Raw genomic sequence first — 27,998 nt, 5'->3', positions numbered from 1 at the left:
CACTCTTTTGGTTATCACTGTGGTTGCTTTCATACCAGATTTTGGATCGAGCATCGGTGTCGCTGCTTTGCTTCCACAGGCTGTGTGCGTCGCGCTGGAAAAGACCATTGAAAGGCTTGTTGATGAAGCATAGGCAATGGGCGAAGCCTCAGGATTCGATCCAACGTAACCCGGTCGGAGACCTTTTAGTTTTCTGCCTTGGAGCGGGAGGACAGTTTACCGTGCTTCTGACCGCCTACTTTGGCCAACTGCCAACATTGTTCTTCTTCACATCGATATCCCTGGGCACTTCCGCTCGGTGTGAGGCTGCAACGAGCTGGAATTATTTACTTGGCAGCGCCCCTTTTGAACGGATTTCTCTCTATCGTTGCCCAAGTGGTGAGCACTCTTCGAAACCCCTATCGGGAATGCACGCACGGATTCCTCCAATCTAGGGCGGCTTGATGTTCGTCCGCGACGTGTTCTTCTTCCACGAGCACCCGTACGTTGCAGTCTTCAGGCCCGTTCTGACGTTGTCGTGGTCAATATGCTGATCTCTTCCTAGGCGCGAGTCAAACATGTAGCCCGGTGGCATGATTGCAACGTCCTATCTTGGCCTTCTGATCACAGCATTCATAATCAACAAAGAAGCATGGCCCAACGCGTTTTGGGTAAACACCGGTCTCTCGGCTCTTTGCTGGCTCTTCGTTGTCAGCCTGATGGACGAAAGACTCTTTACAACCGTAAGCTCGCACGAGATCAGCAACCAGTGCCCAAATCGCGTCTGCTTAGACTGGTGGGCTTTGAGCAATGGCGAGGCCGCCGTTCCAGAAAGACTTTCTATCAAGCTCTAATGCGTCCTTTTATTGCCATCTCCAAGCTTCCCGTCCTCCTGTGTACCATCCACCACTTCCTTTATTTTGCCTGGGCAATTGGCGTCAACGCAATTGTTATAATTTGGCTGACTTCGATCTACAGATTCGCGCCTTACAATCTCGGTACGTCCATTTCCTCCGACGCCACTGCCTTGTAAGTGAGAAGAGAAGCCTTAGTCTCACTCCAGGGTTCTTCTACTTCGCCCCCGTCACCGGCGCCATCATTGGCACAGCCATAGGCCACTGGCTTCATGATCGCGACTGCCGCGCTGAATGCATACCTTTTAGATGCGTGTCATGTTTCAAAGCGCAAGGTGGTACTTAGAGCGCAGCCAGGTCACTCCGATTGAGCTTGAGGTCATGGTTCATACTTACGAAGGTGTGGAACATTATATCATACTCTAAGAAACGAGTAGTATTCGAATATGATGCGATACTAAAACGAGAAGAGCGAGAGAGGTGAATCCAACCTCAGTAGGCGTTAAATTAATAAAAAAAAAAAAAACATTACCCATCAAAAAATAGAGAACGTAGCCACCACAGCCCACCCATATTTTGAAGCAAGGTCATAAAAAGCAAGGTCAAGAAAGGGGAGGATTTGATATATTACCCGACGTAGTATTCATGTAACTACCATCTCCATAGTCAAATCTCCAAATCTCGTCAAACCCAATTCGCCGCAAATAGACCTCAGTGCTCGCTAAATGCCCACCGCAAATCATCACAGCCACAACATCGATTGCATGCTTTAGTTTCAGAGCCCTGCAGACGGTGGACTGGGACCTCGACATCCCACCCTCTCAAAACCGCGCAATTCGTCTATACAGCCACGGCTTTACGCGGTAGTCAAGAAGAGCGCAAAGCAGCAGGTAAGAGGCTACGGCATCGCCCTTTGTATAAATATACCTGTCACGAGGGATCACGGTGTCACCATAGATAGCAAGGTTCCGCTCCCATCGATACGCCGTCATACACTGGAACAGGCATCCGCAGCTACGGCTCAGGTCGCCAATGGGATGACAAGAGTTGGCACGCGGCGTACAGAGGGATCCTTTCTGAATGGTGGCACGGCAAAAACCAGGAAAAGCGTATAACCCACTAGCTTCGGTATCACGAATGTCCAACTGAGGTAGCAGACGACAGTGGCTATTCAAGATGGCAAGTACGTTCTCTACAATTTCTATGAATACGCTAACAAAATGGAGGCGGAGCTGAATCAGCTTCCAAGCATCTATTTAATTCAATCCATAAAAGCGGAACGGCTCCGATCACGTGAACGGAGAGGCGGCGATAGGCGCTACGAATACTCTGTCCTTATTACACCCGCTAAATCCGTGACTGAACGGGCAGCCACGGCGATTTCGCTTAGACGACGCCAGCCATCTCAGGTAAACAATCACTCTTTGCTGTTACTCCCGCCGTTCTGCTCCAATTGAACAATAATCGAAGTCTGCGAGATACATAACAGGTCTCCTTGCATCCTGCTGTGCCTTCAGTACATATGCCAACTTGTCGCTATCTCCTCAATATCATCATCATCCCAAAAGAGCTACCCTCGTGTCGAAGAACATGTCAGCACGTCCAGAGACTTCAACTCCACACCAGCAGCAAGATGGAGTCACAATCAACCTCGGCCGCCCTTTACGCGACCATCTCGTCTCCAATGCGGTCCATCGGCGCTGTTCCCAAGGACACGGAACAGCTGAGGCACCATCTGAAGAATGGGAAAGGTTTCTTGAACCCTTGGGACTCATACATTGAGCAGACTGTTCCTCAGATACTGCGGGCGCTGCTTTGGTGTGTCAGCCTCATATTTATATTCTCTCTTGCTTATTAGTGCTTACTGTGTATAGGCGAAAGTTCCGAGGCAAGATGAAGAGTCCCGACACAACACCTCCCACTGTGCCCGTCCGCACGCCAATCTTTCTACCCACGCGAGAGACACCAGCGTTACGTGCGACATGGCTTGGTCATGCGTGCTACTACGTCGAATTCCCTAGCGGACTGCGTGTTCTTTTCGACCCAGTCTTTACAGCAAGATGCTCGCCGCTCACCTTCATAGGGCCGAAGAGGTACACGAAATTGCCGTGCCAGATCGAAGACATCCCGTTCATAGATCTTGTCGTCATCTCACACAGTCACTACGATCACCTTTCGCATCCAACCATCCTAGAGATCAAGCAGAGGCATCCAAATGTCCACTTTTTCGCGCCCTTAGGCAATAAGAAGTGGTTTGAAAAGGCGGGAGTCCACAACGCCACGGAGCTCGACTGGTGGCAGTCACGCCAATTTACATTGTCAAAGCAGCCAAAGAGCGAGAAGCTGGAGCATGAAGATGTAGACGGCACAGTGAGCGTAGGAAAGAGCGAGGACATTGAGGCAACGATAGAGTGCCTGCCTTGCCAACATACCAGCGGGAGGACACCATTTAACAAGTCACATACCTTATGGGCTTCATGGTGTGTGGCGAGTGGAGGGAAAAAGATTTGGTTTGGTGGTGACACCGGATACCGCACCGTCCCCGAACTTCCCGCCGGAGAAGACGATTACGACGAAAAGTACAATTTGCCTCATTGCCCTGCGTATGTATATTTTCTGTGCAGAGAATCCATTCCGACCACTATTTGAGTTGCGAGACATGATCCGCAATATAAAAGCTCTTGATACCTCTTCGAGCGATGTCAATGCTCGGGCTTTTGCCCTTAAGAAGCACTGCTGACTCCAAATCATTATAGTTTCAAGGAGATTGGGGATTTCAGAGGACCGTTTGATTTGGGTTTGATTCCTATTGGAGCCTACGACCCTCGCTGCATCATGTCATCAATGCATGCGAACCCGTTCGACAGCGTCAATATATTTACCGATACCAGATGCAAACAAGCGCTTGGCATACATTGGGGAACGTGGGTGTTAACATATGAAGATGTCCTAGAACCTCCTCGTCTCTTGAAAAGGGCACTTGCAAGGAGTGCCATCTCTGAAGAGGGCGTGTTTGATGTTTGCGAAATTGGCGAGAGCCGAGAATACGCAGGTTCGAAGATACCTTGAGCCATGAATCCAGACCAATATCCTGCCGCACGTAAGCGCTTGGTTTGCCGGCCTCAGTCACCTGGTCGTACGACAGGACGACGTTTTTGACCGCCTTGAACATGTCTCTGGAGCAGAACTTTGTAACGTTCGACAGACAGGACGTCTTGGACTACTTAGGAACTGCGATTCTCCGGTCACCTGTCATACAGCAGCTGCTGGACAGCAACGGGTACACGTGCTACGCAGCAAGCCACAGATGCCATTTCCGATGCACAAGGTGATCAGGACGGAGTGGCTCGATTAATTGATGCCGATCCCTTTGTGACCAGCTATTGCGCGGTGGGAGCAACAAATCTAGATCAGCATGCTATTTGAGGTGTATAGAACCAAGTACTCACCGAGTAGCTGTACAGTCAAGATGAAGACTAAACATTGCAAGGCTGTTGCGTGCTCGACCTTGGTGCGCGGGATTTTCAAGACAGATCCCTTGCATCTGGAATAGACGAGATGATAGGATTGGCGGAGCAAGCGTTGTTTGCGCATCCCTTCTTTGAATGCCTTTTCTCACCTGCGACTCATTGCGAAGGAAATCAAACTCTTTTTTGAAAACGAAAATTGCAACAAGCGCTGCGTTTTCGACACGCGGGCTTCTTCTGGCAACTCAACCACCAAAGTGCGGAGATCTGCCAAGCTTCGACTTGAAGTTGCAAGTCTACAGATGATGAAGAGCAAAGGCTGACAATGCTAAGAGAAGTCCTACCGTGCAGAAGAAAAACAGTTTTACGTGCGAGATGTTTGGGTAAGATGCATATATCTTTGTCTGTATCTAGCTAAGTGATGCAAGTTCTCGTTTCGTGACAGGACTATGAGCCTCCGAACGCGGTCCAGCCGTCAACTCCTTCATAAGCCCAAAGCCTGAAAGGCAACAGACCGCATGCAATTTTATTGAATCATGATTCCCCCCGAGGGAATTGTAAGTAGGAACATATGTAGCGACCTATGCTTCAGGTCTTATCGGCACCAGCACCTTCCGCATCTCCGGCGCTATTACAGGCGATTCTCGTCAGGAAGGTCATCTACGACGATGTAGTTTGCTTTCTCCTACGCACTCTAACTCGATTACAGAACGAGGTGAGATCAGCATCAGCGAGGTTAGTATTCCCGGGGCGCTTCTCCATTGGCTGGATGTCATGGTCGAGTGTGAGACATAAGCGACTAATAGTTTTAGCAGGTGAATAGCAAACCAGCGACCAGGACTACTCAACGGCAGCGCTGGCCACAAGGATCAGAACAGGGAATAACAGGATCACCAACCAGGCAGTACGACCATAGCTAAACGACAAAAAGATACCACTAATTTGAATGGCTTCCAGCCTCTCCGTGTCCCCTGCCGTCTTCGCAAACCGAAAAGGATCATACTCCTCCGGTCTCTCGTAAAATCTATCATCCACCTGCAAAGCTTGCACAGGTACACCACTCCAAGTGCCACGAGCAAAATTCTTGCTGTCCGGCAACGTAAGACCGTCTTTCGGCATTACCTCTCTCAGTACCCCCCGAACTGCCAGCGGACTATGGCGCAGGCTCTCACGGATAGTACTATTTATGCGAACCAGCTTTTGCAACGCGCCTGGGTCCGTCCAATCTGCTTCAGGTTGGAATGCTTCAGCTGCTTCTTCACGCAAGCTTTGGTAGGCGTTGAGTTCATGATCATTTTCCAACAAGCGCCGAAAACAATGACAGATCTTTGCACTGCCCATCATACCAATAGTACTACTCATTCAGATATACCCAAAGCTTGCGGTCTGAATACCAACCTTCTGTTATTAATGTCCAAGTATGGTAGTGTCAGGGTAGTGTCAGAGTGAAGCTCAATAGTAGAATCCTGTCCGAAAGAGATTATTCCTCTTCGATTTTTACGTGGAGGATGCACACGAGTGTCTCCAATCCGCCATGAAAAGCACGACGCAAAGGGTCGAGGCCACCATTACGCCTCACAATTGTGCCGGTTCCAAGGCGCTCTGCAAATGCACCTATCTCTACAAAGGACCTGTATGACGCAGGGAGAACCTCCTGAGCCGCGGATCCTCAAATCTGCAGCAAGTTGATAGCCAGCCTGCCTCCAGCGGACGAGACAGAAAATGACGTAGAGTTTTTGGAGACGTGCGGTAGAATTAAGTCTACACAGGATATGGATCGAAGACGATGCCCAAGTGGTCGAGAGCTGCGAGTGTACTCGCTGATCTCTTGACCACCCATAAGATATGATTTTGTGAGAAGATCGGTGCACGGGGTTACTAATTGATCTATGTTTATGCTTATGCAGACTCAAAGCCTCTTTCACCAATCTGCATTTCCTCTGAAAGGGTGTCTCCGCACCGCGTCTTCATTTCAAACGGTAGCGCTACTGGAGCGGGACACTGACCGTTAAGATGCTATAGCGAAGGACATGGCAGTATGCGCATACAAACTGATAATTGCTCCGCGTTCCTCATAGCAGCCTACGCTGTAGCGTCATCGGACCAATTGCCTGTCGATACAGTGGGAGATCTAGCTCCCAATGTGAGAAAAACATTGCCCTGCTGGCCTAGATGACGGGTTAGCCTACAATTTTCTCCTCCACCTCTCATCATAATTTAAGAGAACCAACCAAGTCCCCTATAACACCCCCTTCCAAAAACCTCCCGCACATAGCGAATGTAGCTTCCACAGCCTCCCAGATCCTATACCAAGCAACCACGTCAGACCTGCCGGTAGAGAACAGTCTCAGTATGCACTGGTTGTCCGCTGGGGTCGTTGTTGTCAGCTTGGGCGAGAGCCGGTCCAACACTCAGGTGGCGCCTTACCTGAGGCGACTTCCAGGGGAAGCATCTCTTTGACAAATGGAGCATCGTGGGGACCGAATACCTCCAACTCCGTTGTTGCTGGCATATCGGCCAAGATATCTCTGCAGGAGAGTGAAGTATCAAAGTTGCCTCGACATTGTACCTTTGGCTCGAAAACGCCCATTACCACGGCGATATTGTTGTCACCACCTGGGTAAAAATGAGTGTCAAGCACGATGTGAGAGTGTCCTGTGAAAGCAATCTTCACTTCAGAAAGCTACATTGGTCGATTCTTACCTATATTACTGACAATGCCACCTTGTGAGGGATCGTTTGACGCACATGTCAAGAAAAGAGCAGATGCTGCGTTACGGATTTGACTTAGACTTGCGCGAGCTGTGGCACTCCCTCCGATTAACATGGCTTGGAAGAAACATTCGGCTTTGTCTGGTACGCACAGCCCGTTAGAGAGTGATTATAGTGGAACATTCTCTGCCATTGTTGACGTACCTCCCATGATAATGTACGGAAGTGGAAAAGTACTCGTCGGCAATCCAGTATGTCTTTCTCCAAAGACATATTGTTCTGAGTCAGGGGGAATGTATGATCGAGCACCTTCGCAATCAGACAGCGACGGGTTGAAGCCATACCTCGCGCCGTCGCATCGAATGTCTAAACCGTTCCCGCTCGAAGCGTTGAGGTCTTGGATAGATGCATTCGAAGGGAGCAACAGATCCAGGGTCGTGAGGTTGGGAGCTTTAGACAATTCGATGGTCTGACCGTCTGGGCCCTGTAATGGCGTGGCTAAGATGGCTGAAGCCCAGGATGGAATGGTCACGGAGAGATAGCGCATGTACATGGTTCGGCGTCTAGATCTCGTCACGAGTTGAAACAGTGCATGCCTCGGTTGTCCTGTAGAGTACTCAGTGGTAGTAGAAATGAAGAACGTGATTTTCAATTCATGAGACAAAAAGCGTCGTACCGCCAATGAGGTCCAAATCAGTGCAGCCGAAATTGCTCTTTGGAAGCCGCTACAAGCGACTCGTCTACCAAGTGACGGCAATACAAAATTCTGTCCTAATAACTTTGGAGGCCAATAACGGACATGAGTCCAGCCCAGTCGCATATAGTCAGTGACCGAAACCTTTTGGGTTTGATAGCCCGGACGGGCCTACCCTTGACAACATTGATATCAGCAATTACAATGCCTGTCTTTTGACAGGGCTTGTGGAGAGTGCCGCTGCTTGTGGTTGCTAATTGAAGGGAACTACCCATGAGACTGGGGAAAGGAAAAGCCAGGAAATAAGAGAGGAATCGAGAAAGTTGTAGCAGCACTCATCCAGGCCTCTGATCAGATCGTACCGCTTGCACAAGGGCTTGTCGCTAGCAAAACGTTCACGTTCGTACGTTATGCTGTCATGCAAGAACTTGACAATTGCAATCAGGACAAGGCGGCATTTTTTCTCTGGGTTTGGACAGCAGCCAACAGAGAGTAATCTGACATAGGCAAGCAACCTTGCGCACGCTTATGTCCTCAGATACATGGAAGCCGTAATGTGCTGGCGAGACGATCAATGGCACTATCCAGGAGTCGCAATAGCAACAGGCAAAGAAGCCCGAGAGCGCCAAAGACATCTTCCAACACCTCGAGGCGGAAGATCCTGAGTTTCAAGGTCATGCATACACAAGGGACAGCGGGAAAGAACCCCTTGCAAACGTCTCAAAACCAGCACCAAAGCCCAGAGGCATCTTTACAAAGCCGAAGTCTCAGATGAAGACGTCAGCTTCGCCGACTTTTATAGTCTTGAACGGGACCGTCGTCTGTCATACATCCGTCGGAGTGGGGAGGAATACCCCAGCAAGGAACTCGGCCTCATGAACGCCTCTGCTAGTACCAACACTGCCACCGGATTTACCCATCATATCGAGGCGCAGTTTTCCGAAAGGACTCCTAAACACTCGGAGTGGAAAGAAATGCTGGGAGCCTTATTTCTGAACGACGTCGATGATGATCTTACGCACTGTTTCAGTCCCTCTATTCCCTCCCACTTGGAGAAACGATGTTCTGGCAAGACTACTGCGTTAATCTTCCTTATCAGGCTTGCGATTCAAGTGCAAAGAGATCCGAGCATTTTACACATAGGCGTAGAAGAAAAGATGAAGCTCCCTCGATGCAGATCATGGCAGAACATGCCTTGGTCATGTCATGTGACGTTCCAGCCAAGGTCGAACCGACACGCGGCGTGCACCGCATTTAGTAACGAGTCAACGATGGTTGCAAATTGCGAGCCACACTTTCTCTTGCCCTCGTAAGCTGTATTCTCCAAGAATGGTATGCAGCTTACCAAAACCAGCAGGAGTGGCCCGACCAAGATGAAGTTTTTTTAAAAAAATTTTTTGCCTTACCCCCAAAAAAGACCACTCCAGCGGTGGTTGATTGGTTGATATTGGTGGCAGATGAGACGGTACTCTTTTTATCATGGAAGGGCTGGCAAGATGCGTACTCAAAGGATCCTAGATCAATAGATAGTCACGTTGAAACGCACAAAGTCTCAGGACCTGTGAATACCAGATCTAGGCCGGACACTACCCACCAGTTTAGCTCACTGTTTCCAGTATATTCACCCTGCAAATGTGGTGGACCTATATATCTAGACGCATTTTCGGTACGCCATGCGTTTCATGTGCACAATACAGTCAGGAGATGAGGAAAACTTTGCACAGTGTATTTATATTGGCATTTCAATTCTGGTTTCCTACTCATTCAGAGATAGCTAGCTAGATCGTCTGAAGAGTAGCTTGGAAAAGACTCCCTCTTGTATGACCTGGTCTCAGACCCCTTGCCTTCGTTGACCCCGAGGCCACATTCCGCCACATAGATTCTCCATCTGCGATCCTTCTTCCATACTGCCGTGGTCTCAACAGTGATACAAAGGAAAACGTGGTGCAGAGGTGCACAGACGGCGCTCTTTGATGTAAGAACGTCTTTCGATCGCTGACTGATCTGATCTTTGCCGGAAACATTGAAATGAGGTGATCATTGGTGCAGAAGTGCGGTCGTTGGTGTACAGTAAGCCACCTTAGTAGCGAGGGAAGTCCCCGCCTTCGTTCGCTTACTGCAAAAAGAAAGTGATCATGCCTGTTGGTCTTGCCGTCCTATCCTGAAAACGTCTTTCGTCGGTCCAGTACCCCCGGGCGACACGGTGGAGCCGGTGGTAAACCCCCATTCCAGGTCCCATGCCATGCGCCGTCACCATCGATAGAGCTCCATCAAAGCCCTGCTGCTGAAAATACACTGGGGGTATGAGTTCGATAAGATCCAAAGAAAAGTAGATATTGAGGCACCATCGGACAACGAATCGGTACGGCCGTCACTGGAAGTTGTCCGTCACTGAACACCTTAGGGCGATCTTGTAAACGCTTGCAACATAAGAAAAGAAAAGCTCATCGCCCGCCAATGCGCCATTGGTATCTCTTTAGTATGTCATGTGCACTTGTATTTCGAAAAGCATCCGCAAAACACAATAGATATCCTTTCGTGAAAAAGTTCGTCAAGATTGAACACCAGTAACGGAATCACCGCCAAGAACATCAAGCTTCAAGATTCGCCGAAGATCTTCTTCAATTGATTTTGCATCTTTGGAATGTCGAGAGGGAGTACTTTGAAATCCGCCAGGAGACTTAGCTGGTGGGGTGAAGGCCGAGGGAAAGGGAGAATAGGGAGAGGCAGAGTCATTTTGCTGTTGCTGTGCATGGCCATTGATGTTGGTAGATGTCTTCTGTACACGGGTTTGCGTTGGAGTGGTTGGAAGCTCGGATACCCCTGGCGAGCTAGGTACTGAAATCTCTTTCCAAAGCTTGGAAGAAGGCGGTCGCTGAGCTGCAGACACGTTATTGTTGCCTTTTCCTAAAATTTGCTTTTGAGCCAAAGCCAGCAAAGCAGCGTGCCGTTGCTGGTCTCGACTCGTTGCATCTGGGACCAGCCCTGGAGAGTCTCCAGCGAGGAGTAGTTCCGGGTGAAGGAGAACTAAGACCTTGGGAAGGAGTACCTGAGCGAGGCGTAGACGGTGCTGGGCGTTGAGGCTTGGGAGGGAAGAGCAACTTCTTGAGCTCGAGGGTTTGAGCTTTGCGCTGATCATCTCTGTAATCGGCCTCCGACATGGCCTTGGGAGCAGGGGTGATTTGCTCGTTATTATTCGTACTATCCGAGGTTTCCGATGCTGCCCCATCCATCTCCAAAGGAAACATTCCACCGAGGGAACTGTCGGTGGGTTGGCGCGAATGATGTCGAACATCATTCTGTGATTCTGACCGCAAGCTATTCGAGCCTGCCGGGCTTCTAACCTGAGCTTTGGTCTTAGCGTTCCTATCAGCTTGGAAGAAAATGTCAAGGGGTGAATCTTGTGAATCTTCCCGGGCTCGAAGGTCATGGGTCGGGTGGCTGTTCTGCAGAAAGGGGGAATTGTCGCTCTCGGACGTCGTGTCAACTGTTTCTTGCTCCATCCTACTCTTGTCCACATTGGGAACCGATCTGGAGAAGAATTTTGGGATGGGTAATGAGGAAGCCGCTGGGGACGCATGAAACGTGGGCCCTGCGTATGCTTTCACAGGGGTCTCATTTGGGCGGCTCGGTGTGAGAGGTTGTTGAGGAGACGCTGGGATTGGAGCTTGATTCAGGTCTGAACTTCGAACTCCTGATGCTCTTGTGATTCCTCCTCCTTGCGACTTCCGACTTTTCTTTCTTCGTTGATTCATGTCAGGAGCCGATTGGTTGCCTTGGTATTGCCCGTTCGAAATCCCGTCATACATCGACCTTGGCCGGGGAGGGGTGGTCGGATTTGGAAGCTCTAGGTTGCCGACGACACTGACATCCGACGTAACGTCGTGGTCGCCTCGGCGAAGGATGCGCGTTGGCTGATCAGGTCCCACATGACAACCTGGGTCTGCTGAGAAACCGGCATCGTTTTGGTTTGAGGAGATATGGGATGTTGTGGAATTAGCCGACTTTCGAGGAGGACGTCGAGATCCTCGAGAATTCTTCTGGGGGGGTTTCTGCCTGTTGAGGAGGCATTGCTTGGGTGGTGGTGGCTTAGAAATATGCAGCCGTGTTGGGAATAAAATTGTAAAAATGAGCAATGTATGTGATGTACGAGCAGCTGAATTGGCAATACAAAGTGAATTGTCACTCGGTCGTATAAGAACGATAGGCCAGAAGCCTTAGAATGTCTCAAACCGCAGCTGAACTATCTTGGTGAGGGCAGCTTTGTTAGCGAGAGGTGGATCAGGAGAAAGGAGAGTCTGGAGGTTTGATGTATGTTCGCGGGTGTATTGGTGTACGGTAGAGGGAGGTTGAGGGGTTTATGTAGCGTTGTATGCGGTCCATGATGGCGAGTTGTGAAGGTGTCGAAGCGAAGAGAGTGTTGAAGATGATGGGCTGGGTTGATTTGCGGGGGCTTGGCGGCGCTTGTCCCATTGCGAACATATCAAGCTCAAGAGTCACCTAAACCACCTTTTGCTCTAACACCTAACACTTGCACTCCCATCACAAAGCAAGCGACTAAATCTCAGCTAGTGAGGTCTATTCACAATAATGGTGAAGGTAATCTAAGCGAAGGACATCACCTAATCGCCTCTTTGCTGGAGCCTTCTGCTTGACACCTTGCCCACACCACTTCCTTAACACATCGGGGCCCTTACTGAATTCTACATCCAGCACGGAATTGCTTCAAATTCACCGCCACTTCCACCTTCCACCTTTCGCCTTCCTTGGGACACAGACGTCGCGCTTTACAACAATCTCTCCACTCAAGCTACCCTGAACCGTATAAGTCGCCATGGCGGACGTCGAGATGCCTGATGCTGGTTCTTCAGCTCCAGCAAAGCCAAAGGGTGTCGTCAGATCAGCAAAGTCTGGAGCAGACACTGGCTCCGATGGCAAGAAGAGATTTGAGGTCAAGAAGGTGATACCGTCTTCAGGTCCGGACAAAGAAATGTAGCTGATCATGTCTAGTGGAACGCTGTATCTCTGTGGGCTTGGGATATTGTCGTCGACAACTGTGCCATATGCAGAAACCATATCATGGATTTATGTGAGTGCTTGCTCCAGATCATGCGTACAGCAGATTACTAATAGATTCGTGAAGGTATCGAATGTCAGGCCAACCAAGCTTCAGCTACGAGCGAAGAGTGCACAGTTGCGTGGGGAATCTGCAATGTTAGTCTGGTCCTATCCGTCCGGTTTGGCTTAAGCTGACGCCTTTTCTTCTACAGCATGCCTTCCACTTCCACTGCATCTCACGCTGGCTGAAGACACGACAAGTCTGCCCCTTGGACAACCGAGACTGGGAATTCCAGAAATACGGCCGATGAGGAGATCGTGTGCGGCCACAACAATATGCGAGACAGCATAGCGCTCAAGCATGCCATAGAGCCTCGGGGCCCGAAGCTGCATGGATCAGGAATGATGGGACGAAGCAATGCATAGATATTGAAATGTGAAGGCAACGGCTGCCGCTCTTATGAGCAATGACAGACCTTCCTCAGCTAGATCACGGTTCTGATGAACCACTTATGCATGCCAAAGCATCCCAGAGAGATTCTGTGGCTCTGAAGCTGTGCCCCTGACGCCTTGCATGCTATGTGGCCTTTTCCCGTCTCTCCTGCCGCCCTAATTTATCTTCTTCCCATCGATCTCGATCCCCGACCCTGCCATCCCACTACCGCTTGGTAACCATCTCTCGGGCGACTTGTTGTAGAAAGGATAGGGCGGTACCACCACGAGGAATGCTAATGCGGCACCCCCAAGGCCAGTCCAGAGAGTAACGTAGATGTTCTGCAGGGCGAAGCCGAGTATGAATGCGAAGAGCTATAGCAGGTTGATGTCAGTTCCTGCACAGGACGAGAACAGAGCGAAACGTGGAAACATACAGCGGAGACAGCTAGAAGGACGCTGGAAATGAGCTCGGTTTGCTTTTGGCCTTCGAAATCCTGGACACGCGGTCAATTCCGATGAGAGTCAAGACGCTGGGCAGCGACCTACAATCTGTCCTTCCAAGAGCTCTTGAGCTTGCTGGAGAAGCTCGTCGGCCATGGTGACTGAGCTTCTGTAGACGTGTCGCTTTCCACTGGGTTGTACGTCAAAACCCACGGCCATCGGCGTTTCTTTTCGCCGAGTTCTGGGAGCTCCTTCTCCGCCCGCCAGAGCATCGAAGCTTCCTCGATCCATTACCCGTTACTTTCGAGCTCGCGCTCTTCAATGGCGGCCAAAATCGTCCTCCGGCGTGCTCGTCCCTTCCACACACCCAAAAGATGCCATGTCTACCTCCTTCTCCACCGGCTTCCCTCTCCCCGGTACTCCTCCGACTTCTCCAATCTCCGCGAGAAAATGATCTCACGCCATCTTCCATACGCAAGAGACTACATAACGCCGACACCAACCAAAGCTCTCAGACAGACCCTGGCTACCTTTCTTCCTTCCAGCGAGGTTCCAACACTTTCCATGCATCGAGGACGGAAACGACAAGACGAAAGCGCGCGTGATACGTCTCTGGATCCCACCCACCATCTCGTCTACTTTCCAATCGTGCCGCCTCCCTATCTTCTCCTTCCAGATGGCACTGACTCTTGGCATTCTCCTGGGCCTCCCTTTACACGAAGACTGTGGGCAGGTGGCAGTATGGCTTTTGTACAGGATATCCAGATGGATGGACAGCCGTTTCATTGCAATGAGTCGATTGCGGACGTGCAAATCAGGGGAAAGGAAGGGGAGGAGAAGGCTTTCGTTAGGATTGAAAGAGTGATATTTGCTGGTCTCTTTCCTGGAGCACTCAAGGGCCAGCCGAACAGGGAGCTACGTATTAGCGAGCAGCGGTCAATAGTTTTCATGCGTGATAATCGCCCAGAAAGCACTCCGGTTGTCAGTCAATCTTCGAGCAAAGTCTTGAAGCCGACAGAGACGCCTGATTTTTCTCACACAATAGTTCCAACTCGAGAACTACTATTCCGGTTCTCAGCGCTAACGTTCAATGCACATGCCATTCACCTTGACAAGCAATTCTGCCGTGAGGTAGAAGGGTATCGAAACCTGCTGGTGCAAGGGCCTTTAACGGTGGTGCTGATGATCGAGGTTTTGCGAATTCATCTCCAGACTCTCGCGGATCGTGGCAGGTTCTCGTTTGAGAAAACACCTGGGAAAATAACGCATGTCGAGTATAGAAATTTGGCACCTCTTTATGCAGAGGAGGAGATGAAAATATGCGTTAGAAAAAGAGAAGGCGGGATTCAAATAGGGAGGACCGCAACCTGGGACGTCTGGATCGAGGGACGGGATGGTGGATATGCAGTTAAAGGGACCGTGATTACCCAATCGGTTATTGGCGGAGTGAAAACGCGGTCTACAACTTCAAGGGTTAGGAGAGAGGTCTCTGCGCATGGAATCGTTTCGCAGGAGGAGGTCAATCTGGAAGGGGAGAGCATACCTGAAGAGCAGGTCGCTTTACAAAAAGCCATTAATACAAGAAATGAAACTATCTCAAATGAGGAGATCGGTCAAGAGGAGTATGTTGCTCGAAAAGAGAAACCAGAAAAGGAGACAGAAGGGAAGACGGGAAGGGAGGCAGAAGACGAGGCAGAAGACACAGAAGAAGAAGATGCTCCGTACTTTCAAAGGTAACAGGACTCACTTGCTCGTATCGTTTGGGCGGTGGTCAAAAACGTCCTCAGCCTGGTATTCTGGCAGGATGTGCGTGCAGGTCACTCAACCAATCAGATATGAAGGGCTGCTCCCAAACACCGTGGGACGGATGGATGAGCGCAGACCCAGTACGCCTTTGCATGAGACTGGTACCATAGACTGTGGGTGAGACGAGGAAAGCAATGATGAACGAGGAGACCTCACTGGTGTATACATGACTTGGTACCAAGAACGTGACCTGGATTGAGGGTCACTTCGTCAACACTGAGCACGCTGACCAAGAAAACTGTTGTAAAATCGTGCGGTTGAGCGTTCGAATGGTTCATACCCCGAACGTTGTAACTGTCTGAACATGGCCTACCTCCAAAGACGCCTCGCAACCACAAATGCTAACCTGACCTCGTTGCTTCGAGTGACATGCCGACCCCGACATCCGTCTCTAGGACAAGGCAATTTTCTTCCCACTCTCCAGATTTTCGATCTTCCGCTTCAAATCTTCCCGCTTTCTCTTGGACACCAAATCCTCTCCCGCGATCGCTTCCAGCTGCTCATTGGTCAATTCACTCACAAACTTTGGGGAAAAGACTGGATTGTGTTCCAGAGTCAGCATTGCCTATCCGAGGGGGTATGGTGAGCCTTGGAACACGTCTACAGGGTAGACACTCTCAAGACATGTCTCAAGGCTCAAGATCTGGTCCAGAAGAGGAAACATGAACTCCGAAAATACGTACCCTTGATTGGCGCGTCATGGCCGGTTACAAGAAAATAATCCGCGGCTTGCATACAGACAATGTCCACGAAACGTTTCCGGGCAACCTTGTAGTATGAGTGGAGGATATCGTGAAGATCGTCGACTGTGTGCTTGAGATTGCTACCGGTAGTGACGCCTTGATTGAGGATTGCGTCGAGCTTGACCACCTTTCCCTGGTTCGGGTCCCCTACACACATTTCGGAGTCAGCATTGCTCTTTCGAGGCAAGACACATCATTTATAACAGGTCTCCAGAATAGAAGGAGGGTTCTGCTACCAACAAGTTTCTTGCGACTCAGGTTTTGATGCAAAATTGGGAAGAATAACTCCGGAATGTACGTACAGGTTGCCATCTTTTCCATGGTAGCTTTCATACGGGCGGAGCGGCTGACAAGTCATTAGTCCAGAATAGCAAATCAAACAAAGGGGAACTGTGTGAGTAGGCTCAGGCAAATACAGGGGGTAACCTCCCAAAACATGATGGAGTTTGTTTCAAAATCAAGGGTGCTGTAGGAGCAAAAGAAGGGTTCTGCATCCGACGATGTGACAAAAATTGGGGGTTATCTGCCTACCTCTTCTCGAGATTGTCGGCGAAGTAATGATTCATGGTCATTGGGGTGCCGGATCGTTCAACAGCCAGCAAGAACTTTGTGTGGTCAATGCTCTTCTTGTACCGGTCAGTAAGCTGGTCCAGTAGTACCGAATGCAGACCTTGACCTGCTCGTGGGTCCCTGCAGATCTTGGCCAACAGGTCCACAGTGAACGAATGCACTAGTGATACGATGTCATCTACGTATCCGAGGGCTAGAGCTTCCCAGTTGGCAGATTGTTTCTTCCAAATGATGGGCAACAGGGATGCGTCGAATGTGCCCAGTTCAAATCCGCGGGAGCTCTTGTACACATTCTCCAGCCATTGCTTGATGCCAAAGAACCTTGGGCAGAGGAATCAGGCTATCATCCTGCATAATGTCCTCTAATTCAGCATGATTTTTCTCATACCGGACACTCTTAAAGTCGTGACCAAACCCATGAGGCGTGCTCGTTGGGGCTTTAGCCATAGGATTGGTGCTCTTTGCGGTGGTACTGCTGAAGGTGGTTGGTACCTGGCTGGCGAAGGGGGAGGGACTGCCGAACGGGGCTGGAGATTGGGAAGGGTTGTTTTCCTTCGCATCTTTGTCTTTGTGAAAAGCCATTGCGTGCCCTCTCTGCCATACATCGTCCGAAAAGGTGGCATTTCGGCTGACAATTGCTGTGGCTAACCTCAACGTAGGAGTAGTGTCAAAAATGTCGTCCCCTCCGTAATGAGCTTTCAAAGCAAGGGAGGTGATGGTTTGAAATTGTGTGGCGAGTTCGAGAAGAAATTTATACTGCTCATCGCGGCTTGCTCGACTGGGGCCCAACGCATCTAGCTGGTGCTTGCAAAGCTTCAACTTTGCACTAATCTCGGCTTTTACCTGTCATAGCGCGTTAGTAACATACACCTTGCCATATACAGCAGACCAGATACAGGTAGGTTCCCCATGTTTTTGGTGCAATGAAGCGACACGTACCCTCGGGAACTCTCGTTTTATCATTTCCGCAAGTATCTCGACCAAGCGAATTCGGAGTGCTTCAATACCCACGCGGTCTTTAGAGACATCTGACCACGGCTGTTCGCTCTTAAAAAACGCCTTCTCTGTCGCATGTCGGTTGTTGGCTGCTGCATCGGACAGACTATTGGCCAATGCTTGTTGGCCAGGGTTGCGCACGATACACCACCCGAGGTTGAGAGTGTGACTCCTCCCCTCGATGATGGCGATGACTGCAGGCTCCGCACCCTTATCGACGAGATCTGGCTTGGTAAGGACCCCGAGAGTTCGCTCGCCTTTGACGTCCAGTTCCTCAGCCATCTCAAGGATCTCCTGAGTAGCGATGTCCACATTAGCCGGGATGACCGCGAGGATAACAGAGCGAGGATTTCGCATGTAAGTAGTAACCCTTCAAATTTTCCGAGTCAGCATGCCTTTTCCAAGACGGACACCGAGCTATGAGGCAGGTTCGAAGAGACACAACACCCAAAAACATGTCTCACAACTCAGATTGCGGCACGCATAAGAAAGGGATTACCCCAAAAAGTAGACTCACATGTTGCGGACCATGACCATATCAGCTTTCGTTGTCACTCCTGGTGTCGATTTCTTGAATATTCCGGGGACATCGATCACGCTTAAGTGCTCCTGATCAGGCCCGCATATTTCTATCCTAAGAACGTCATCGGCGAAGGTCTTCTTGTTGCCGCCACTGTCGGCCTGTCCTAGCCCCATGAGCTCCTGAACCTGCGGGACGATGCCGGTCAGTGAGAATTATCAAGGGTAGTGGACCACCGCAAGACGAGAACAGTGGATCCTACCTCTTTCAGGATGTCTGCGAAAGTCTGGAGTTCTAGTGAGACGAGGTCGTCCTTGCGCCACAACCGAAGCTTCTCCGCGTATTCAGACGACGCATTCTCAGCTGGAATAATTGAGACCGCGATCTTCGCTGCTGGAGTTCTTCTAAACGTAATCTGCGTCGCGAACCGTGTGCAAAGTCCGCTATCCCGCGGATAGGGTAGGCCAGTCAGTCCTTCAAGTACTGAGCTTTTCCCACTGAAGACAGTCAGCAGATAAGCTGTACCCCTCCTCAGACGTGATATTACCTGGACTGATCTCCCACAACAAGTAACTGACCAGCTTAGTAGCCATAAAAGAATGCAGAGTGGGATGGAATCTTACCTGGGGCAGCGCGACGTATTCTCCGATTCCAAGCTCAAAGAACTTGTCAATCTTTTCTAGTAGTACTGGATCTGCGAGGTTGGCTCGCTGGTTCTTCATAGTTGTGGTGATGTGCTCGAAATCTCCGCTCAATGTGGATGCAGTGGAAGGGGATGCACACATGGGAAGTGCTTGTTGATGTGGTGTGTAAATGTGAGTGTTGACTGAGGTGAGTTTTTGAACCTCACGCCAACAACAAAGGACTAGGGCGACTGCAGATAAGTACGGGAACCTGCAGTATCTTCTCTTCAAGCAGTCAATCTCTGAAGGTATGCCATGATCATTACCTATCTAGCGAGTCTACAATGTGGCCGAACGAAGATGAGACACAGATATTTGGTTTCATGGCCACCATAAGTCGTTCTTTCCTTCTATCGTATCTGTATTTTTGGAACTCAAGAAATGCATGCAGCACACCTTCCCAATTCTCTTCATCTAGTAGACAACGTCGTCATTTTTGTTGCTTCCAACAACGCACAATCCCAAGAACTCAGTCTGGCTCGTAAGACTCACCTACACCACGCAAGCCTTGATTGCAGCCCTTCCATTAATCATTTTGAGAGTAGAGTGTCACGGCAGTTGCACTTGCCACGTAGACAACTTGCCAAGCCTTTGCGCATGCCGGGCCAAACTTAGCTTACTACTACATGATAGAGCTCGGAGATAGCAAGGAACAAGCTTATTACACATAACGACCACATACCCATGTTTTTTAAACACAGAGGTATTCAGCTCATTGTGCCGTTGAAGCATCAGCCACCGAGCCTGCACAAAAAACCTACCCTGCATACCAGGACTTCTCTTCACAGATAGTTGCAGCTTGGAACGCATAGTGCTCTTCATCAACCATATAGCTACACCTAGCACCAGAACCATCAGTCAAAAAAATGGTTCCCGAGCCATCTCAATACCTCGAACCCTATTCCCTTCTGCCAACGATGGCCAATACTCAGTGCTCTCTATCTTCAGTCGGAATTGCTCCTTGAGGTTCCAATGAGGTCGTCGATCTGTTCGGCACAACTTCTAACCGCAAGGAAAGCTTCCTTGCGCGGAAGGCAGGAGCTCATGGCAATTAAAAGACTTGTGTGATTGGGCGGGCTTGCAAGGCCAGATCAGCTTTCCCGTTCGCCAGCACGAGAAGATCGTGCGTACTGTTGCGTTCGTTGAGTGGCCCCCAGATCACTAGGGCCCTGGCGTTCTGAAAGATGACTGCTAAGCTATCAATTCTGCCACTGTCATTGACGGTGTTTTCAGGTTTTATAGACCCGTCATTGCATCTTTGCGTAGGAAACCCCTATCACCAGTGCAAGTGGCATGTGACCAAACATTTTGCTCGATTCGGATCCAAAATTCGCCACTGAATCTTGCGGTCCACGGCGCAAAGACGATTCTAGGATACGATATGACTGTTCCTGAGCTGGTTACATCCTAGGTCAATTCATTGTTGAGTCTGTGCAGAAAACCATCACGCCTGCCACCCGAAATTGTAATCGATGATTGGCCCAAGCAGCTGACTGGATCCCATCTGTAACCCTCCATTGGTATCCTTCGGCCTCCCCCAAAGATGTGAGCATAGACGGTGGGTTCTTGAACAGGGTCCATAACCATTTCATCATTTCCTTGGCCAGGGCGCTTTCTTAGAATGTCCCGAGTCTGATTGTCCAACCTGAACAAACGACTCGACATAGAATTTCCTTGACAGCCATACCTTGGTGTCCTATTCAAGATAGGTGTTAAACACGAGAACCCTTATCAGCGGCTGCAAGAGATAGAAAGGTGCTTTGTATCTCGGTAGCAGCAAGCCCAACCTTTCTCTCACGAGACCAAAGAACAGCCATGGTCGTAGAAATGCGTCAAGATCGTCATTATTACAGTCAGGGTCTACGAATGACCAGGAAAATTCCGGTAGACCATGCCTACTTTTCAGGATACGATGCAAAGGGAGGGTCATACTGGAATTCAAAGCAGATGTAGGGTATTGTCATGGACTGAATATCATGGACTGAATAAGTGCTTATAGGCTTTAGTATTGCAAGTACTAAGCCCATTTGGGAACCGTAGTGTTGAGAGCTGAAACCATGACAGGTATCTCTAGGGGATCGTAGATTGGACAGTTGGGTATTGTACAATAATCCATTGTTATACGTACACTGTCAGCATGCAGAAAATGCAACAACCTAAGATATTGTAGTGCCTTCGTGAAATAACAAAGTGTTAGTTGATGATGGGACTGAAGACAAGGAGGGTGCGCTGGATCTACTCCTAGCGGCAGCGCCCTGGGGGCACGGACGCCATGCGCCAAGACATGCACCTCCCATGTTCAAGGCATCACAAATATCGTGCTGACTTCTTCCGTAGGATTGCATCTCATCTCTTGTACAACTTGTAGTAGGTGGTGTCAGTTCTATGAGCTATTACCTATCTTCCTCAAAAATGCTGGAAGACTTCAAGTACGTTCTTACGCCATCTACAAACGCCGCGTCCCTTTTATCAGTCTACAAGGTCAACTCATACATCCTTGAATATGGAGTCTACTGCAAACGGTTTAGAGCAAGCATACCAATCTCGGGCATCAGCCCTTGAAATCCTTCCCTCAGAGATCAGAGTCATGATCCTTTGTCACATGCCAGAGGTCGCATCTCTCAGCAGCATTGTACACGCTTCTCCAAAGTACCATCAGGCTTACCTCGGAGCTCGAGAAGAGATCCTCCACGCCATCACAACTCGCACCCTCCAGAAGAATGACATTGGTCTTTTGGACCCATGGACTGCCATCCATGCACCGCAGCTCGGCTACCACATCACGCATCGGGTTGAGATCGTCACGGAATACCTAGAGAGATACGCCCAGGGGCGTATGGATGGCAGTCGACGGCGTCTTGCGCTACAAGACTCTCTCGCTATACTGAGCCTGCAGAGAAAGTTCACAAGCTTGATTGCCAGATACTGCAAGGCTACATTTTCTAGAAATCCTTTCACTCAATCATCGGACGATGACCCTCTTCTACCCTCTCGATCCGAGTTGCATAGACTCTACAGGGCACTCTGGCGGTATGAAATTTATAGCAATTTCTTCGGTCCGAGCATCGGTCCGAGCCAAGAGGCTATCATTCGTGAACTCAGCATACCCGGCATTGAGCTTCCAGATTCCGCATTCAGCGAAAAAGAGATAGCACGCAACTTCTTCGGGCTCTTCCCTATCCATGAAGTGGAAGAAGTGGCTTGTCTACAGATGTATGCTAGAGATTACTACCGTTCAATATCGTGGTATTATGACCAACTTGTCGCTCTAGGACCGCAGCAGCTTTATAAAGTAATGACAGCAGCTTCTGAGAATGAACGTGAAAGCCGCATCGCTGAGGGGGAGATGGCCGGACGGGTGGATGTTTCTATGCGAGCTGCTTTGGATGCTTATGAGAGAGATGTCAGTTGGGGGACTTGGCAATGGAAAGGCAGGTACGGCAAATTCATCAGCGAGCGGGTTCCCACCATTGGCTGGCTGTGGGCGAGCAGTCATGGTATACAGAATACTGACTTTCGGCTGAGGAGATGGGGCTACGTGTTTTGGGATCAGGAGAGGTTGGACGGTTGGGGCATTACGGAGGAGAAAATGGTTAATTGGCCGGACCCGAGAAGAATTTTGGATAATACTCGTACCTCGGACGTGAGAGTTGGAGGTCGCATTGCCTGTGGGATGCCTGAGGTTCGATGTCCCTGATTTTGTGGCAGCAACACATCTATCTCTCAACAGCACAGCAGTGATGATAGGAAGCCTACATCTATTCTGAAGGTCCGTCTGGATACATGACCCGTATGACGACAAAGAATTGGGCAGTGTTTGCATGGAAGAACTTAGACACGTCCAACCCTATCAAAGATATCAACTGAGACTTAAAGTTCCAAGCTGTCTCCCTGCGGCGTAGTCTGGTGCTTCGGTTCGCTCTATCAACTCAGCGCCCATAGCCGATTCTTCCAACCGTCCGAGCATTCTCTGCGCATCAAGAGTCACAACCGCCCTCTCTCCCCCTTCGTTCTTGTCGAGCCATGATTTCCGAACCTCAAGTGAAACTCTGCTGCTGCACACAGGAAACTTGGCCAGTTCGAATCTCAAGCTCTGCTCCGAGAACCCCGGATCCAATATCAAATGCCAGCTCATCGCCACTACACCACTCGGCGCATTCAACGTGTGGCCAGATTTTGGAGCCTTCATTTTAAGGGGAGCCCAACACCGTAGTCAAAAAAGTCGAGCCAGGCGTGAATGATACGAGCGTTGCATCAGAGAAGCTATCTCCCAGCGTCAGCCTTTAGCGTCGTCAATGATTCATACATGCGCGATCCACTGGTTTGTTCTCATTCTCTTCTTCAACAAAAATGTCCGAGGATGCCTCTGTTTGCAGACGCGGTGGACAGGTTGCGTGGGCTTTCGAGTTCATCGTTTATGTATATGCGTTCGGATGATAGGTTGGCGTCGGTGTGGGCTACACGGCTAAGACTGGGTAGGGAATCATAAGGGTGATAGATTTTCCTACATGACAGCCTAGGATCGCCCAATGTTCGAGAATTCGGTCGAGCGATTCAGTCAGGAGGTTGGTCACCTTGACTTAATGTCGCGTGGGATGGCCTGCTTTGGAGCATGACATTTCGAGATTTTTGAGATCCTATGTGAATAGTAGTAGAAGGAAAGAGATGGCATATGCAGGTACTGTTGCACGGGAAGAAAAATGTGAAGATGAGATGATACAGCTCAATTTTGCCTCATGTGCTGTCCAGGTTTGTGTGCCAGTACAGATGAGATCTTGACATCGCGATTCCCTGAGCCACGTGGAAGAAGAAGATCGTTGCACATAACAGCCAGACATTTCTAAACCTAGATCAAAAGGCCCCAGATCGTGATTAAGTAGCAGACAAAGGTGATACAATGAACGAAGACTGAGCGGCAGATCTTGTTCATTCGTAGCTACTAATTGGATAAATACCCACAAGCTATTCAAATAAAACCTTGTACAAATGTTCTTGGTCCGACCAAGTGCTGTCGCGACGTGGGCAATCGCCTTCGTTAGATTACTCCTCGCGTGCTTGAAATGCCATGCAGATCTTTTGACAGCTAAACTCTGTGGCATTGTTATGAGTCTCAGATAGAAGGAGAGAAATGAGAGACAGCGAGCAGCTGAAATCTGGGGCGATGTGAAGGATCGCCGCAGTAGACGCGTATCATCTGTGAGTATAGCGATATCTTTCGAAACCTCCATAATAGACCGCCAACTTCGCTATATCCTTTATACAAATTCCGTCTTAATAGATAGTAATATAGGCGGACTGCGATAACTAGCCTAAAAGCCTTCCTCGTTCTACTTAGTTTCATGAGGAAACGCACAATACTAGGAAATGCGGAATCTTAAAACCAATAAATCCGGTCCAACACTCAAATGCCTACTTCTCACTAAATTTCTATGGCAACTCCGCATAATAAGAATGAATTACTCTGGTTCTTGCTTGCTATCAAGGCTTCTATATTGAAGAATCTAAATCACCATTTTTTAGGCCTTATCGGTCTATCAACTCGTGAAAATCGTACCTCTTCTTCTACTACCTCTTCTTCCACTACCTCTTCTTTCACTACTTTATCTCTTTTATCTCTTTTACCTCATATACCTCTTCCACCTTTTTTACCTTATTATTATTACGACGATAAAGGCTGCGGCGAAGGCTATGATAGAGACTGCGGCGGAGACTATAGCGGAGACTACGGTGGAGACTCTAGTAAAGCGAACGATAGTAATCTTAGTAGGCCTGGCGTTGAAGGTACAGTAGCCTTTTTTTTGATTAAACTTCTACCTCTCTTTATATCTTCAAAAATACCTGATTCGATGTAATAATATTTTCGAAATTTCTATTCGAATTACTTTACAGCGAAGTCATCCTTTCGCTACTAAATAATATCGAGATTTATAATTCATGCTTTTCTCTAGTGTGCTTATTCACACTTAGTCTTATTCTTTTTCCATTCATTTATCTTAATAAGATTATTATTAATAGTATTAAGTAAGGTATTAATAGCGAGAGCTAAGCTATATACTTTATTAAGCTTTTCTAATATTATAGAGTTATAATTTCTAGCCTTTATTTATTAAAGTAGCTAATTAATTTACTTTATATTTGCTAGTATATAGAGTATAAAAACTAAGTTATTCTTAAATATAATATCTATAGATATACTCGGCGATAAACTCGGCGGTAATTTTAATACTTTAAGTCTAAATCTATTAAGAATAAGTTATAGTTAAATTGAAAACAGATTACTCTTTTATTATATATATTTGATATTCTATTTCATTATAGCGTTCTTTCTTATCATTTAAATTATTTAAATAAAGTACGCTTTATTCATTAAGTAATTATCTTTATACTTTATATCTTTCTCTAGATATTTACGATATACTATTATTAAAGATATAAAAAATTCGATATTAAGTAGTTAAAGTATATATGTAATATAGATAAATAGATATAAGAGAATAATATCGTTACTAGTATAGAACTCTATGACTTTAATACTAATACAAGTAAAGGCCCATGAATTAAATTCATGGAGTTGGATTTTTCTAAGTCAAATCGAATTTTAGCCCTAGCCCTAAGTTGAATCGAACTCTGATCGCTTGCTGTGCGTTTTTGACCTACATACGGATACAGGCACATATGTGCGGAGAGAGGCGCGCTAAGGCCTAATTAGGAAGGTATATCGAGTGTGGGGGATTGATCCGTAATAATTGCCCACAAAAAACAGAGAAAGGCTATGTCCTTATGGCAAGAAGTATCGAAATACCGGAAAGAAATGGAGATAACATGCCAATTAGTGGTGTGAATCCCACATTATCTCCTGTCGCAGTGAAATCTTTCGAATAATGAAATAGCTATCAGAGCAAGACATCGGACGGTTTCAATTCGTCCAAATATGTATCGTCCGATGTTCCTCCTGCAGAGGCCTAATTGGCTGTGATCGTCGCAGTAGATCCTCCTCTTGTGACGTCATTGCAGTGATATACCATATTAATGTAGTGGGGATGACAGGCCAAGTTGCAGTGGTGTTCTCCGCTTGCTGAGTGATGATTTGATGTGGAACCGTGGAGAGCATGTGACGTGGGATCTTGGAGAGCTGAGCCGTGTTCTTGACGATGGTGGCCTTGTTGCCGCTTGATTTCTCCGCAGTGTTCTCCGCATTTGCCTATTGTAGTTCCTCCTCTTGCTCCTCCTCTTGTAGAGTATCAGACTAAGTGGCTAGCTGAGTGGCTGACTGAGTGGATGACTGATATGACGTGGGATCTTGGAGAGCTGAGCCGTGTTCTTGACGATGGTGGCCTTGTTGCCGCTTGGTTTCTCCGCAGTGTTCTCCGCATTTGCCTGTTGTAGTTCCTCCTCTTGCTTCTCCTCTTGTAGAGTATCAGACTGAGTGGCTAACTGAGTGGCTGACTGAGTGGATAACTAAGTGACTGGCTAACAATCTGACTGAGTGGATTGCTGAGCTGATAGGGTAGGTAGTATTGACTGAGCGGAGGCTGTGAATCCGTTCGGGCTCTTTTTGAGGGTCTTTTAACGCGTTTATGAGCAATAGTAGGTAGCTGTTGGGCTCGCTTGCGGCCTCGATTGCCAGCAGGGGTGGCCTGGGGGCGTCAGTAGGGGCTCTAAGAGGCGGGCAAAAGGGGTGTACGTGCCTGAGACGTTGAGTAACCTTTAGGCGAGGGGTACCGAAGACGATTGTGTTCATATTGATGGAATTGGTAGAATTGGTAGAGTGGTGGAAGAATAATGGTTACACAAACAGGTGGAAGGATTATTATCCGATCCCGGACGCGTTTGGTGTGACTACAATATTTGAATATCAATTTAACCCACCAATAGTAGGCCAAACTTCATTATTTTTACATCGTTAGAAAGCGCACACTGAGCTCTATAATTTACGAAATTATGAAGAAATAGCATCCGTAGGGAGCTGGTTATTTCAGAGTGTAAGACTTCTGCACATAGATTTTTGATGGTTACGGACGCTAATTTATTTACCCGCGGTGTCTAACTAAAAAGCGTAGACCTGACGAATTTATGATTGGCTGCACATACAAATTCAAGGTTTTCTAGTTCAGCCCTACCTTATTCTTTTATATATACTGATATAATATATATTTATTATAAATAAGAAGGCGATATCGTTTTTAAATCGTCTTTCGAGTTTATAACTTAAAGCTTCTATAAAAAATAAGTTAAACGCTATTTTAAGGAGCGCTTTCTTTATTAAATTTATATAAGAGAATAGCTTACTTAGTAAATTAATTTAGATCTAATACGTTATTTATCTAGCTAATTTCACTTATCTTAATTTATATAACTCTATTCTCTACGATATTATATTAAATCTTTATATAACGCTTATCTTTAAAGATAATAATCGATATATATCTATAAATCTAAAAAGTGAATTTCCATACGATTTCCGCCGAGTCCGTACTATAAGTACGATTTAGTACGATTTAGTCTATTAAGTAGACTTTATCTATATTTAACTCTTTTCGTTAATTCTATTAGTTTAGTAACTTTAAAAAATTTTTAATAACTTTAAAAATTTTATATAATATACTCTAATATACTCTAAGTACTATTCTATATATATATAATATTAATATATATCATTATTAATATACGTATTATTATATATTATATTAGAGTATTATTTACGTAATTAATTTTATTAAATCGTTTAATTTCGTAGTCAAATTTAAGTTAGCGTTAATACTCGTTATTATAAAACCTTACCGTTATAATATCGATTATTAGAACTTTTTTTTTATACGTATTACTGCTAAATTAGTAGAACTAATAGAAAAGATTAGAATAGTTACTAAATCGGCGGAATTTAAGCGAATTCTAATCAGATTTACTAATCCGACGGATTTTATAATTTTCGCGACAAACGCGCGATCAGCAATTTCAAATTTTATAGAAACTTTTCAGATTTGCAGATGTAAGAAGCCTCTTATTAGTGAATATATATTCGATAAGAGTTATCTATTCC

The 27,998-nt window shown here is 47.7% G+C and overlaps 10 protein-coding genes across 10 annotated transcripts; 4 read left to right on the top strand and 6 right to left on the bottom strand.

The window, feature by feature from the left end:
• Positions 1-2,466: 2,466 nt before the first annotated feature.
• HO173_000194 (uncharacterized protein) lies at positions 2,467-3,902 on the top strand (the record flags this gene model as incomplete). Its single annotated transcript, XM_037302145.1, has 3 exons — positions 2,467-2,651; positions 2,708-3,436; positions 3,590-3,902. 3 exons carry the CDS (start codon positions 2,467-2,469, stop codon positions 3,900-3,902), a joined length of 1,227 nt encoding a protein of 408 aa, XP_037170724.1.
• Positions 3,903-5,140: 1,238 nt separating this feature from the next.
• Positions 5,141-5,644, bottom strand: HO173_000193 (uncharacterized protein; the record flags this gene model as incomplete). The annotated part of the gene is made up of 1 exon (XM_037302144.1): positions 5,141-5,644. The coding sequence occupies one exon, from the start codon at positions 5,642-5,644 to the stop codon at positions 5,141-5,143; it is 504 nt and encodes a 167-aa protein (XP_037170723.1).
• Positions 5,645-6,382: 738 nt separating this feature from the next.
• HO173_000192 (uncharacterized protein) lies at positions 6,383-7,565 on the bottom strand (the record flags this gene model as incomplete). Its single annotated transcript, XM_037302143.1, has 5 exons — positions 6,383-6,468; positions 6,528-6,668; positions 6,728-6,916; positions 7,004-7,153; positions 7,217-7,565. 5 exons carry the CDS (start codon positions 7,563-7,565, stop codon positions 6,383-6,385), a joined length of 915 nt encoding a protein of 304 aa, XP_037170722.1.
• A 2,692-nt stretch (positions 7,566-10,257) lies between these two features.
• Positions 10,258-12,179, bottom strand: HO173_000191 (uncharacterized protein; the record flags this gene model as incomplete). The annotated part of the gene is made up of 3 exons (XM_037302142.1): positions 10,258-10,733; positions 10,756-11,643; positions 12,044-12,179. The coding sequence occupies 3 exons, from the start codon at positions 12,177-12,179 to the stop codon at positions 10,258-10,260; spliced, it is 1,500 nt and encodes a 499-aa protein (XP_037170721.1).
• A 361-nt stretch (positions 12,180-12,540) lies between these two features.
• Positions 12,541-13,075, top strand: HO173_000190 (uncharacterized protein; the record flags this gene model as incomplete). The annotated part of the gene is made up of 4 exons (XM_037302141.1): positions 12,541-12,666; positions 12,717-12,795; positions 12,850-12,920; positions 12,977-13,075. 4 exons carry the CDS (start codon positions 12,541-12,543, stop codon positions 13,073-13,075), a joined length of 375 nt encoding a protein of 124 aa, XP_037170720.1.
• A 298-nt stretch (positions 13,076-13,373) lies between these two features.
• Positions 13,374-13,796, bottom strand: HO173_000189 (uncharacterized protein; the record flags this gene model as incomplete). Its single annotated transcript, XM_037302140.1, has 3 exons — positions 13,374-13,571; positions 13,634-13,693; positions 13,746-13,796. 3 exons carry the CDS (start codon positions 13,794-13,796, stop codon positions 13,374-13,376), a joined length of 309 nt encoding a protein of 102 aa, XP_037170719.1.
• Positions 13,797-13,961: 165 nt separating this feature from the next.
• Positions 13,962-15,377, top strand: HO173_000188 (uncharacterized protein; the record flags this gene model as incomplete). The annotated part of the gene is made up of 1 exon (XM_037302139.1): positions 13,962-15,377. The coding sequence occupies one exon, from the start codon at positions 13,962-13,964 to the stop codon at positions 15,375-15,377; it is 1,416 nt and encodes a 471-aa protein (XP_037170718.1).
• Positions 15,378-15,837: 460 nt separating this feature from the next.
• On the bottom strand, positions 15,838-16,761 carry HO173_000187 (uncharacterized protein; the record flags this gene model as incomplete). The annotated part of the gene is made up of 4 exons (XM_037302138.1): positions 15,838-15,983; positions 16,130-16,336; positions 16,492-16,535; positions 16,721-16,761. 4 exons carry the CDS (start codon positions 16,759-16,761, stop codon positions 15,838-15,840), a joined length of 438 nt encoding a protein of 145 aa, XP_037170717.1.
• Positions 16,762-17,023: 262 nt separating this feature from the next.
• On the bottom strand, positions 17,024-18,997 carry HO173_000186 (uncharacterized protein; the record flags this gene model as incomplete). The annotated part of the gene is made up of 6 exons (XM_037302137.1): positions 17,024-17,602; positions 17,699-18,125; positions 18,273-18,463; positions 18,538-18,772; positions 18,823-18,848; positions 18,899-18,997. The coding sequence occupies 6 exons, from the start codon at positions 18,995-18,997 to the stop codon at positions 17,024-17,026; spliced, it is 1,557 nt and encodes a 518-aa protein (XP_037170716.1).
• Positions 18,998-21,545: 2,548 nt separating this feature from the next.
• Positions 21,546-22,655, top strand: HO173_000185 (uncharacterized protein; the record flags this gene model as incomplete). Its single annotated transcript, XM_037302136.1, has 1 exon — positions 21,546-22,655. The coding sequence occupies one exon, from the start codon at positions 21,546-21,548 to the stop codon at positions 22,653-22,655; it is 1,110 nt and encodes a 369-aa protein (XP_037170715.1).
• Positions 22,656-27,998: the final 5,343 nt, after the last annotated feature.

Source organism: Letharia columbiana (genome assembly GCF_014066305.1).
Source record: "Letharia columbiana isolate WasteWater2 chromosome Unknown Sc0000000_s0, whole genome shotgun sequence".
NCBI lineage: Eukaryota > Fungi > Ascomycota > Lecanoromycetes > Lecanorales > Parmeliaceae > Letharia > Letharia columbiana.
Note: the sequence above shows the minus strand (reverse complement) of the source record. Positions and strands in the feature narration are given on the sequence as shown.